This window comes from Diplotaxodon limnothrissa, linkage group LG3 (assembly GCF_057381915.1).
Source record: "Diplotaxodon limnothrissa isolate DT_005_m linkage group LG3, D_limnothrissa_male_GT1.1, whole genome shotgun sequence".
Taxonomy (NCBI): Eukaryota; Metazoa; Chordata; class Actinopteri; order Cichliformes; family Cichlidae; genus Diplotaxodon; species Diplotaxodon limnothrissa.
The window spans coordinates 22887100-22901186 of record NC_140598.1 but is presented as its reverse complement, the minus strand read 5'-3'; the positions used below and the strand labels follow the sequence as shown (position 1 = coordinate 22901186).

Sequence of the window (14087 nt, the reverse complement as noted above, 5' to 3'; positions counted from 1 at the left end):
CACAGCTGTTCAATTCAGACACAGAGGATGAGGACTTCGATGGGTTTGATTGATGATAAAAATGTGAGTACCAAACTTTGTTTTGCTCCTGCTTTATTTTTAAATACGCACACTTGTATGCTTGTGTGTTGTTGATGATGACGATTACTGGTAATAAAAATGTGAGTAAGGTACCGAACTCAGGTTTGCTCCCGCTTTATTTTTAAATACGCACACTTGTATGCTTGTGTGTTGTTGATGATGACGATTACTGGTAATAAAAAAGTGAGTACCAAACTCAGTTTTGCTCCTGCTTTATTTTTAAATATGCACACTTGTATGCTTGTGTGTTGTTGATGATGACGATTACCGGTAATAGAAATGTGAGTAAGGTACCGAACTCAGGTTTGCTCCCGCTTTATTTTTAAATACGCATACGGTACTTGTATGCGCCCTATGGTCCAGTGCGCCTTATGTGTGTGTTAAATACAGTAATGGCACACATAACTGAGACTGCGCCTTTTAGTACAGTGCGCCTTATGGTCGTGAAAATACGGTAATCATACTTTATTATCAGCCAACAATCACTTGCTTATAACATTTTCAATTGTAGCATCATTTAGTATGTGTGTCTGTGTGTTCCTATACTATATCTTCTTCGTCCGGTTCATCTTCTTGTGGCAGTCCAACATAGGTGATTACTGTGGCCTGTACCATTTTGTCAATCATTGATCTGATACAGGGTAGAATGCAAGTTGAGAACATGCAAAGCAATAAAAGAAGAACTCCTATCAAGACAAGTCCTTTGATCACGAGGGTCTTCCAGCTGCCGCTTAACAGCCACGTCAGCCAGTCTTTAGTGGTGTTATCGTAGTCCTGCTGTTGGGCATCACTGAGTTTATATTTGGGTCTCCTCTTCACTTTCACCTTTCCCCTGGACAGGGTCATTAGAGAAGTGGCTGACAATTGTTCACCTAGGGCCTTCAGGGCGGCGTTAGTGGTGTTTACCTGGACTCCTACGTCACCAGCGGAGGAATTTAAATTGTCATACCACGTTGCTTTGGGGTGGCCCGTTTGGACCGGCTGCTGAGCGTTTTGTATGAGTTGGGGCGTTTTTATTCGCGCTCCGTGTGATGCAGTTTTGGGACACGTTGGCCTCGTTTAGGTCTGAGGTTTCCCTGTGCATTATGTTTCTGACAAATCATACATGTTCTGATAAACTCTTGTGCTGAAGCTTCGAAACTTTGAGTATAGAAGTGTGTAGTGTATAGTGTATAGAGAGGATCTCAGACATTCCCCCCTTTTGACAAATGTGTTAAACCATGTGTCACTAATGCAGCTGCCTTATGTAGTGATTTTGGTAACATTGGTTTGCCATTGCAAGTCATGAAGTCGTCGCGCAAGAGTGCTCCGCACCTCAGCCATTTTTTTTTTTTTTTGCTCTGCAAGTGGTGCGGCTTTCCGTTCGTCTTTTAACACATCAAGTGGAATTAGATGTGAGGCTTCATCAGTCATTAGGGCTTGCAAGTGTTGTTGTGCTGCGTTTTTGGCTGCTTTGTCCGCGAAATTGTTGCCTCTAGTGATTTCTGAGTCGTCTTTCTGGTGAGCTGCACACTCGCATAGTGCTAGTTGTCTGGGCAACGTTACGACATCTAATAGCTCTTCTAATAGATGTTCATGCCGGACTGGATTGCCATTAGATGTTACCATGCCTCTATTTTGCCATATTTTTGCAAAGTGATGTACAGCTGCAAAGGGATATTGGCTGTCAGTGTGAATATTTATATCTTGACCCTTGTATAGCTGGCATGCACGTATGACAGCAATGAGCTCAGCACTCTGTGCTGAAAAAGAGGAAGTTAGAGCTTTCGCTTCTAAAACTGTGTCTACTGTGGTCACTGCATAACCGACACAGTTGCGACCTCGACTATTCGTGGATGCTGGTCGGGGTTTCGTTTCCTCATTTAGCTTCTGCATACAGCTGTGTTCGGCACCATCTGCTTCAGTAGGAAGGAGAGTGCTTGGATTTAACTGACCACACTTTTCGATTGTAATGTGTGACTGTGAAAGCAAAATACCTACATATGAGAGCTGTCTTGCATGAGTTAAATAAGACAAATTTGCCTGTAGCAAAATGGAAGTTACAGCATGTGGAACTTTAATAATCAGTGTGTGTCCTAAAACATGTCAGCTGATTTTTTAACTGCCTCTGCTGCAGCGGCACAAGATTGTACACATGTCGGCAAACCTGATGTGACTGAGTCTAATTTGCAGGAATAGAATGCGAGTGGGCGTTGTTTTTCCCCGAAAGCTTGTGTTAAAACTGCCTTCATGTAACCGGCACCTCCGTCAACATACAAATAAAAGGTTTTTCATAGTCAGGCAAAGCTAAAACTGTGTTTGTTTGCAGGGCAAGTTTTAAATCAGTAAATGCTTTATCTGCCTCTGGTGTCCATTCTATCTCATCTTTCAGTGCTAAGTGTTTACCATAGATCAGGTATTGCAAAGGTTGGGCCAGCAGTGCGCATTCAGGTATCCAACATCCGCAAAAATTGCAGAGACCTAAATAACTCATCATTTGGTGTTTTGTGACAGGTTTAGGAGCATTCTGTACAGCTACTTTTCTGCTGTCTAACAGCTGTCTGCCTTGTCCTGTCAGTCTGTGGCCAAGGTATGTCACTTCTTGGCTCCACAACTGTAGTTTACGCTGTGAGACTTTATGGCCTTGCTCTGCTAGATGTTGCAAAACTGTCAGTGTGTTTGCTTTGCAATCCGTCTTTGTGTTGCCTGCGATCAAAATATCATCAACGTACAGCAGGAATTTACCTGGGGCAGGAAGCGTGCAAAGTGACATGGATTTTCTTAGAGCTTCTGCATAAAGAGTGGGGCTATTCTGGAATCCCTGAGGCAACCTTGTATAGGTATACTTCTGGTTGTCAAAAGTGAATCCAAATAGCTTTTGTGAGACATGGTGTAGTGGTACAGAAAAGAAAGCATTGGATAGGTGTATTACAGAAAACCACTGTTCCTGTGGTGTAACTTGATTTAAAATGGTGTGTGGATTTGCCACCACAGGTGGGATTTGTTCTGTTATGTCATTTATTGCTCTAAGGTCATGTACTAGTCGATATTTCCCCGTGTTTGCTTTTTGTAACATACAGATTCTGTAATGTTCGTTTCTGCGGGCCTAACTTGAGTATCTGTTTGTTATAAGGTGGGTCAGGGCCTTGGCTCAGTTTAAACTTCAACGTGTTGTGATACTCAGTGTATGGCTTTTGTGTTGATGAGGCTGGTAAGTACTTGCTGGCTAGATGGTGGAGTGCCTCTAGTGAGGGTAGGTCTAGAGTCCAGTAATAAACACCAGCTCCCACTCGAGAACACTCCATGCGTAAGATCAGGTTTTCTCAGTCCCTCTCTTGTGGTCCAGAGATCTTCTGCAAAGGAAACAAACCCCTTTTCCTGCACCTCCCTAACTTATCATAATTGGGACTCTTGAATCAAAAGCCCTATCCTAATTATCTTCTTAACTTATTGACTTGTATTTATATATATTCTTCAACGTTACTCGTTTCACGTCCGGTTGCTCGCTCCATTTTCCCTTATCTGATCATCACATCCTGTACACAAACTGTCGCTGCTGCAAGTTCCTCTATTCTAATCTAAAGTCACCTTTTTAACAAGAAAATCATTATAAACACCTATTCTACTAAAAGCTCCAAATGAAAACAACCACTTTAATCAATTAAGTTTAAGCATATAAGCAATTACTCCTGCATACATTTCATCATAGCTAAATGCTGCCTAGAAACAACTCCTCTGTCTCCTTCTACGGGCATGCAAACTTCCTGTCACACACACTCACTCACAGCCCCCACCTTTTCTTTCACTCACCAACACAGAGCGCGTGGCCGTGGCTCTCATGCATTTCACAACTTCTCAAACTGTGCCACAGACCCAGTACCGCAGTATCTCATCTTCTTTTATAAAATATAAAACCAAACACACTTTTTTATTCAATCGTCACACACTCAGCTTCTGTTCTAAAAACAAATAAATAAAAATAAAAGAAAATGTGTAACATGCTCATCAACTTAGCAGTGTCCACATATTTAATTCAGCTTCACAATCCTGTAGCCCTAGCTGTTGTCTACAAGGTTTGGCTTATGAGTTCCTATTATAGATGTGCTCTATATCTCAGCAGTATTTTATCTAAGATAAATGACAGGTTATCAAGCAGATCAAGTGCCTTTATGCACTTAATTAGTTTAGATAGTTTCTTTATTTTCTTCATCTCATATGTCATTATACTGAGTTTGAGCAACCTTAAGCTTGGTGCAGACTACTTCATAACAATTATCCACCTCACATCACAACTGACCAAGGTGCCACTTATGATTAATATTATATTTTTATTAATATTATCATCTTTTTCTTTCTATATAATAACAACAGTATATTACAACATTTTATCAGTGTAAATCACTATACTACCACTGAGCCAATTTAATAGTTAGGATCATCTTACTCAGCAAACAGATAATTTAGAATTCATCCAATCTGTACAAATTTGCTTTTTCTCTGAACAGGTTTGTGCCTACTTTTTAGACTGGTCTTCTGTTTGCCTCATCTCAGATCCAATCTTCAGTCACATTCGTTCTCTCTGTTGCATGTCGAACCAAGCAGTTTATTATTATATTTATTTTTATATTTTATTTTGTATCCATCAAGGGCTTCGGGTGGTCTGCAGTTCCACCCTTTCCCAAGCCGGAGACAGTTACCTTTTCACACACTTTCCTTGGCTGAACAATGACACAGCCTTAATGTACCTTATACATCTCTCTAATGTATTTAAAAGGTTTTTATGTGAATGATTTCCTTTTATTTATTTTATACAATCTGGGCATGGTCGTCATGCCAACTATGTTTCATTGTTTAGTTCTGTTTGTAAGGTTCCTCTTAAAGTGGTTACAGCGGAAGGGTTGCATTTTCCCTCCCACGTAGGACAATTTAGTTTCTTTGGATTTCTCCACCTATCTGCACTTATTTGACCGGCGCCGGGATATTTTCCGTCTAACCACTGTTCATCTGCCGTGAGTTTAGTTTCGTTATTACCCATTTTGTTTCGTTTTATAGAAGGTTTGTTTACAATGCATTTATTGAGTTAAATATACAGTCACAGAACCCGTGAAGCCGTCACTGGCACGAAGAAAGAGGAGAGCTATCAACAACAGGCTTCTACTTTCAAGCTATTCTTGAAAGCGGTTGTCGATTTTATGTGATGAAGCACAACTTTTTCCTCATTCAGCCAGTACGTGAGCAATCAACGGTAAACAATTCAGGGGAATAGCTCAGCCTCCTTAATGTGCTGTAAAAATAGCTTATTCCCCAAACAGAACAGTAAAAACAGTTTATGCGCGCAAAATTTATGCTGGACAGTCTGGGCGTCTTTTTAGTATCTGCTACCAGCCCTCTTTCAGGCGAGCTGCTAACCGTTATACTGCTACCAGCCCTTTTTCAGGCGAGCGGATAACTTGTCGGGCTTCCAGCCACTATTTCAGGCGAGCGGACAACTTGTCGGGCTTCCAGCCCCTATTTCAGGCGAGCGGACAAAATCAGTCATTCTGTAGACTTATGTTAGCGAATAGGTCACTTCCTATTTCAATATACTTAGACCAGACAGACTGTCCCAGCCGATCGTTTTACGCGAAATGTGTCAAGTGTGTGGCTTCGCTGTTGCCGGTCTGTCGGGCGTCCTCCTTCAAGCCCCACCGCCGTGGGCCTGTATAAGACGTTGGCCAGGACCCGAATTAACGTCCCTGGACTTTCATCCCTTCCTGGAAGGGCGATCTGCAGAGGCTTCAACGCAGGTTTGTCACGGCATCGGGACTTGAGGAAGGATACCACTGTGAAATGGAGCGTAATATTATTATTAATACCAGTCCAGTAACGGCTTCGAAGGACCATTTAAATGTCAGAGATTTACAGTTAACAAACAGTCAGGTGAATAAACAACACTGAGACACTTGATACTGATAACGTGCGGCACGGGTGAAACTCAGAGAGTAATCACACCCAGCTGCAGTAATCGTTTATTTTTATAGCAGAAGCAGGGTGGGACAAGCATAGTAGTTTCCTTTAATTCTGCATACGTGTGTGTGTGTGTGTGTGTGTGTGTGTCTAAGTTCGTGTAAATGTCACAGGGTGAACTTCCTGTTTCTAGAAACAGAGCTGTGGGTGTTGTAACTGTGCAAGAGAGTGAGTAGTACATTTTGTTCCTTTCCTATTAAGAGTAAAATATGAACATATACTTTAATGCAACATAAAACTCATAAAAGCGTTTCTTCCTTGACAAGGTCCTAGATTATTTTTCTCAACTTCTTACAAAATAAACTGCTGCTCGTTGTCTCCGTTCAGACTCATGATGTGTTAGTTGTTCCCTGTACACGACTAAAGACTAAGTGTGACAGAGCCTTTCAGTCTGTGGCACCAAGGCTGTGGATCAGTCTGCCTCCACAACTACGTTTAGTCGACTCTGTGGATTCTTTAAAAAGCAGTTCAAATGTTTCTGTTTTACAGACTTTCTAATGACAAACATTTTATTCAATTATTATTTATTTATTTTAAAACTACCTGTTTATTTTACTGTCTTACTGAATCTTTATTTTCACCTAATGTTCATGTTTATTTGAGCCTTTTGTGTGAAGCTCTTTGTGACCGCTGTGAAAAGAGCTTAATAAATAAACTTTAATTACTTATCTCTGAAAATCAATCAATCAATAATCAATCAGTGAGTTTGTGCGTTTGAGTTTGTGTGTTTCAAAGATGGAGGCCACGCTGCTCTCAGAGGACTGTGTGTGGTTGTGGTAAACGTGTGAGCTGCTGCTGCTTCTTCCTCACATGTTTGATATGTTTCATATTTTCAGCTGATGCTGATCACCCTAACCTTAACATCACAGACCATCCTTTGGTTCTTCTTCTGTTCCTCTGAAACTTCCTGTGTGGTGCCTTTCAAATTAAAAGCCCTCCCTGACTGTAAAGACTGGACTGTGCTGCAGCTGGTGGAAACAGTGTGCAGGTGTGTTGTGTTTGATGGAGGACTAAAGTGTGTGTCCAGCTGAGCTCTCTGTGTGCTCATATATACAGATGCTGATAAACAAATGTTTGTCTTTGGACCCTGTTACTGTGTGTTTCCTGTCCACAGATATTTGCATGCAGCCTTCAAACACGTGTGGAGAATTCATTATTTCTTTGACAAATTTTTTACTAAATAACAGAAAAAAGAAAGTAAGAGAAAATTTTATTCTATAAAACAGTAAAAATTCCACACACATGTAACTCACCACTGTGTGAACATCAAAGGGGAGAAATTGTTTCTCTGAGTCAGAGATGAGTGTCAGTAACACAAAAGTAACACTCAGTGTCATGCAGTGACTTTTACACAACCAGATCAGATGAACCAACTCACACTAAAACATGCATTTTGCTGCACTCTTTACACTTATTTCTTTTCTTTCTGCTCTTTTATATATTTTGTAAAACCACAAAAAATATTTTATATCAGCAGCAATTTTCCTCAAACTGCTGCATCACAGCTTTCATGCTCTGACGTGCATGTGAAATGAGAGAAAAGCTCTTTATCAGTAACTTTTACAACTTCTGGCAGGTTAATGTCTGAACTTTGGAGTGAAACACACCCTTAGTTACAGGAAATAACACCACTGTCTGTAACTAATGCTGGGCTTACACTGTGCGATTTTTGGCCCATTTTGAGCCGATTTTTGAGTCATGCGACCGTTTTGGCGATCGGCCCGATTTTGGCCTTCATCGTGCGTCGTGCATCGTGTAGTATACGTGGGGTAACGAGAAGCGATTGACACCTCACGACCAGCTCCCGATCATCAATCGCTTGGTCGTGAGGATTTCAAAAATCCTCACGACCGTCGTGAGTGTGTCACCTAGTGATGTTCGATTCGTGAACGAATCGTTCAATACTCGAGAATCACTTTACTGACTCGTGAATCATGATTCACAAGCCCAACTGACTCACTGACTCATGCCTGTTTCTGTTAGCAAACTAATTCGCTTAGTAGAAATATATCTAGCTTAACAGCCAGTTTCTTAACAAAAGCATTTCTGCTCTGAACTGGAAGAAAAAACCCTGAGTAGAAGCTCACATCAAGAAACATGCTAACAACACATTTGAGCTACTCACCCCCTCCCTCCTGTGCTGAATCGTAAGCTTAAGCGAATCACTCAGGACTCACTTACCCCCTCCCTCCTGGCTCACAGCTTCTTCTTCTTCTTGGTTGGCAACCAATGTTAAGGCGCATTACCGCCCCCTGGCTCACAGCTCAGTGGACATTTAGATGAGAAAATATATATTTAACACATTTAAGGAAAATACTAATAAAATAAAAATAAACAAAATAAATGTTTATTAAGCAATTTTGATAGGAAATTGCTTAATTTTAGAAATGTTTTTGCTCTTTTTTGCTCTATGAAATAGTTGGGTTTTCTTTTAGAATCATTCATCTTAGCAGTAGGATTTACATGAAAAGAGAAACAAATTAAGTTTGAGTGAAAATGTAAGTTTTTGCACTCTCTGGTCAACTGACTCAGTGAATCAAATGACTCAAAACACCCGATTCACTTTGGTGAGTGACTCATTAAAACTCGATTCAGTAAAAAGAATCAAATTTACCATCACTAGTAGGGATGGGTATCGTTTAGGTTTTATCCGATACCGGTGCCAAACCGGTACTTTTGAAACGGTGCCGGTGCTCAAACGGTGCTCAAACCCGTGCTTAAAGAATGGAGAACACAAAATTGGTCCAAAAACCTCTCATGTTCAGCTGGTTTTTTGTAAAAAGATAACAATGTTAGTCTTTTCTGCAGCTAGAGGGCATATATGGTATCACTCTTGGCTGGAAGCAGTGCTTAAACAATGGAAAAAACACAAACTTTATCCAAAACCTCTCATGTTTAACTGTTTTCCACTTTTTCTTTGGTCATTTTAGCCTTTTTGGCCAGGGTGAAGGGAGTATCTGCCATCAAACAAGAAGACAGCCGCATGTAGCTATGATGATGTTTGCTAGTTCACCTTACATGCATTAATGTAATAACGTGGTTAGCCTACTCAACGTAAATTACACACGAACAACATTAAGCTACTCACGCAGAGAAGAACGGCTGCTGCTGCATCATCATTTCTGCTACACTGGCAGGGCTAGGGGCCAGGACTCTCCTCTTCGGGGGTTTTGGGGGATATTGCTAACTCCGGGTCCGATAACAGGCAACCCACGCACAGTAGATGTGCTCGGTGTGAGGTCTCGCAGCAAGCTATCATACGGCGCATTTCTGGGCTTTTAAAAAAAAACGCTATGCGTCGCCAGGTGTTTCATCAGATTCGAGGTGTTGCCTCCTTTGACAGTATCACAGTATCAGCTTAAAGCACTTGTTGCTGCTGAGTTTGCATCTTTTGCTGTGAAGTACAGCCAGACTTTTGACCGCTTCGCCTTGGGCATTTTTAATCTGTAGCTCTGCTCTAAAAGAACGTACGTACCTGGACCCGCCTACTATCCTCGGAAACGTAAAATGATTGGCTAGAAGTGTATCACAGCTCAGGAAAAAAAAGCACCGAAATAAAGCACCGAAATGTGCGCTGCTTTTCGGTCTGGTTACTACCGTTTATGTCAGAACCGGTACCCATCCCTAATCACTAGTGTCAGCGCAGTTTGTCACACTTCGCACGCGCAAACACAAATGTCAGCGAAAAAGATGGAGCAGCACGGCAGTGCAGCGTGTGATCTGGACACAAGCGAAGAACTTTGGAAAGCTCATCCGAGCCTTTTCGATGTGGCCTCACAAAATTATCACGACCACAACAACAGTGAAAATAGTTGGATCTACCCTGCTGCTCAATCACAGCTGCCTGATCAATGTTTTTCATTAGCAATTTAGCAAAGTTGATGGTGTTGGTGTGTCTGTGTGAGTGAAAGACAGAGAGAGCGAGCGACAGAATTTCTGTTATAACCTTCATTTTATGGACGCACAGTGTGAGCACTCAGGTCGCATCAGAGCATCGGGCCGTATAGTGTGAGACCCTGCATCGTGATCTACCAACTTCTAACCCCTGCGAGTCAATCGTGCAGTTTGAGCAGGAGCTGAATCGCGTGACTGAAAAAATCACACAGTGTCTGCCCAGCATAAGTGAATCCACCTTAACACCACCTGTGCGTGTGTGACTGCATTACACTCCCACTGCTGGGAACCTGAACAAAAACCAGAACAAAGTCTAAAATAGAAGCTGACAAACAGCTGCACCACCGAGTGACACTTTATTTTATAAACTTCACAACAGGTTTCATGTCTGCCTTCAAGTCAGGGGACAGGGCTGCGTATAGGGCGGCCAGGGCAGACCTGAGTAGAGGCATCAGGAAAGCTAAGGCTGCCTATAGGAGGAGGATTGAAGATCACTTTGCTGACAACGACCCCAGAAAAATGTGGCAGGGGATCAATCACATTACCAACTACAGAAGCAATAACCAGGCAACATCTAGGACTGATGCCTCACTGGCTGAGGATCTAAACCGTTTCTTCGCCCGCTTTGAGACGACCAGGCCCTCAGCTGTCACACCGCTTCCACCCGCCCCCAGCACTGGCACACTAACACTTAGGGAGCACCAAGTGAGGTGTGTTCTAAGGTCAGTGAATCCCAGGAAGGTGACAGGTCAATGGAATACATGGAAAGGTTCTCAGAGCATGTGCTGACGAACTGACCGGAGTCTTCACTAAAATCTTCAACCTTTCCTTGTCATCAAACACCGTCCCGCCCTGCCTCAAAACCTCCACCATCATCCCCATCGCCAAGAAGACAGCTGTGGCCAGCCCAAATGACTACAGGCCTGTTGCACTTACGCCTGTAGTGATGAAGTGCTTTGAGAGACTGGTCTGTCAGCACATCAGGGCCGGTCTGCCTCCCACTCTGGACCCCCACCAATTTGCCTACAGGACAAATCGTTCCACCGAGGACGCTATCACCATAGCACTCCACACTGCGCTGAGTCACCTGGAGCACCGAGGAAGCTATGTGAGAATGCTCTTCCTGGACTTTAGCTCAGCATTCAATCATATCATCCCGGAGATCCTGGTCCAGAAACTGTCTCACCTGGGACTCTCCACCCCCATCTGCCTCTGGATCAAGGACTTCCTGACAAATAGACCACAGTCTGTCAGACTCGGCCCCCACCGGTCCAGCACCATCACACTCAGCACCGGGTCTCCACAAGGATGTGTTTTGAGTCCCCTCCTGTTTACGCTCTACACATCCGAATGCTCCCCTACCCATCTCTCAAACACCATCATAAAGTTCGCGGATGACACCACAGTGGTTGGACTCATCTCAAGGGGGGATGAGTCGGACTACAGAGATGAGGTCAACAGACTGACTGAGTGGTGTTCAGTTAACAACCTCCAACTGAACACCACGAAAACTAAAGAACTTATCTTGGACTTCAGGAAGGGCAGAGCAGACCCGGCCCCACTCTACATCCACGGGAACTGTGTGGAGAGGGTACACTCCATGAGGTTTCTGGGCGTGCAGATATCTGATGAACTCTCCTGGACTGCAAATACCACGGCGATGGTTAAAAATGCCCAGCAGCGTCTCCACTTTCTGAGAGTGCTCAGGAGGAACAACCTGGAGGAGAGGCTGCTGGTGACATTTTACAGAGCCACCATAGAGAGCATCCTAACGTACGGCATAACATCATGGTATGCAGGGTGCTCAGCTGCGGACAGGAAAGTACTGCAGAGGGTCATCAACACAGCCCAGAAGATCACTGGCTGCTCTCTGCCCAGCCTGGAGGTCACTGCAAACTCTCAGTACCTCAGCAGAGCTGGCAATATCATCAAGGACCACTCTCACCCCAGCAACCAACTGTTTGAACTATTACCGTCAGGCCAACAGTACAGGTCACATAAAACCAGGACAAACAGATTCAGGGATAGCTTCTTTCCCAGTGCTATCACCGTAGTAAATAAGCACAAAAACAATTGAACCTGCTTAGCTATACCATACCGTCACTGCCATTATATTATGCTGCTATTCATACTGTCATTATAGTAATGCTGCTATCCTGTATATATCGTGCTTACTATTGTTTGAGTACTTGCGATTATTTTATTGTACTTTTTATATTTTACATTTATATTTATTATTGAATCTTGCACCAAGGGAGTGGCACTCGAATTTTGTTGTACTCTGTACAATGACAATAAAGGCTATTCTATTCTATGTTGTGACCTGTGAAGGTGAAAAGACACAAAACTTGTTTTACAGCTTTTGAGCTGCAGGCAGGATTGAAACACACCTTAGTTAAAAGTCAAACAGCAACATTTTCTCCTCCCCTCACGTCACTCAAATGTGACAAACCAGGAAACAGGAAGTTCTTCGTCCTCAGTAAAGAGAGACGCACAGACGAGCAGACTGAGCTCAGACCAAACTAGCAGCTTCCTCTGAGTGAGTCCAGCTACAGGAGAGAAAAGTGGAAAACTCCAACACTGCTGCTTCAAGCTGCTGACGCTCCACACACTGAATGTGAGTTTGAGCAAAAACACGACTCAAAGGAAGTTTCAGTGAAGGTGGTAGAGGAGGGACGGGAGCCAGGACTGACTGTACTTCCTGTCTGCTGTTTTCAGCTTCACTCATAGACTCAATGGCTTCCAGATCAGAGGAGGATCTCTGCTGTCCGGTCTGTCAGGAGGTCTTCAGAGATCCTGTTCTTCTGTCATGTAGCCACAGCTTCTGTAAAGACTGTCTGAAGAGATGGTGGAGAGAGAGACCAACACACGAGTGTCAAGTTTGTAAGGAATTATCAGTTTATGAACCACCTTTAAACCGAGCTTTAAAGAACCTGTGTGAGTCGTTCCTACAGGAGAGAGATCAGAGAGCTTCAGAGGCTCTCTGCAGTCTGCACTCTGAGAAACTCAAACTCTTCTGTCTGGACCATCAGCAGCCAGTGTGTGTCGTCTGCAGAGACTCAGAAAAACACACCAATCACAGATTCAGACCCATCGATGAAGCTGCACAACAACACAAGAAGGAACTTCAGGAAACTCTGGAGCCCTTAAAGAAGAAGTTAAAGGTTTGTGAAGAAGTTCAAGTGAAGTTTGATCAAACAGCAGAACACATTAAGGTCCAGGCCCGACACACAGAGAGGCAGATTAAGGAGCAGTTTAAGAAGCTTCACCAGTTTCTAGCAGAGGAAGAGGAGGCCAGGCTGGCTGCACTGAGGGAGGAAGAGGAGCAGAAGAGTGGGATGATGAAGGAGAAGATGGAGGCTCTGAGCAGAGAGATAGCAGCTCTTTCAGACACAGTCAGAGCCACAGAGGAGGAGCTGAGAGCTGAAGACGTCTCATTCCTGCACAACTACAAGGCTGCAGTGGAAAGAGTCCAGCGCTGCCCCCTGCTGGATGATCCACAGCTGCCCTCAGGAGCTCTGATAGACCAGGCCAAACACCTGGGCAACCTGACCTTCAACATCTGGAACAACATGAAGGACGTGGTCTCCTACACTCCTCTCATTCTGGACCCAAACACTGCTGGTCCAGAACTCATCCTGTCTGAAGATCTGACCAGTGTGACTGAAGGAGAGAGGCAGCAGCTTCCTGATAATCCAGAGAGGATTGATTCATACAGCTCTGTCCTGGGCTCTGAGGGCTTTAACTCAGGGACTCACAGCTGGGATGTTGAAGTTGGAGACAGTGCAGGGTGGAGACTGGGTGTGTTAGCAGAGTCTGTGCAGAGGAAGGGAGACATAAAGTCTGGATTATGGATAATAGAGTTCTTTTTTGATAAATACTCAGCACTCTCACCATCAGCTCCTCTCACTGCTCTCTCAGTAGAGAAGAAGTTCCAGAGGATCAGAGTGAACCTGGACTGGAACAGAGGAAAGCTGTCGTTCTCTGATCCTGATACTAACACACACATACACACCTTCACACACACTTTCACTCACAGGATGTTTCCATTCATTGGCATTGTATTTTATGATAAAGTGAAGGTGTGTCCGTTGAAGGTGTCAGTGTCAGTGCAGCAGATGAGTTGA

At 43.5% G+C, this 14087-nt stretch overlaps 1 protein-coding gene across 1 annotated transcript; it reads left to right on the top strand.

The window, feature by feature from the left end:
• The first annotated feature begins 12692 nt into the window (after window positions 1-12692).
• LOC146634991 (nuclear factor 7, ovary-like) lies at window positions 12693-14087 on the top strand. Its single transcript, XM_085350494.1, has one exon. It carries the CDS (start codon window positions 12696-12698, stop codon window positions 14085-14087), a length of 1392 nt encoding a protein of 463 aa, XP_085206620.1. The 5' UTR covers window positions 12693-12695.

What these genes read in the sequence shown, in the direction of transcription:
- LOC146634991 (XM_085350494.1), top strand. Translation starts at nt 12,696, where the DNA reads ATGGCTTCCAGATCAGAGGAGGATCTCTGCTGTCCGGTCTGTCAGGAG.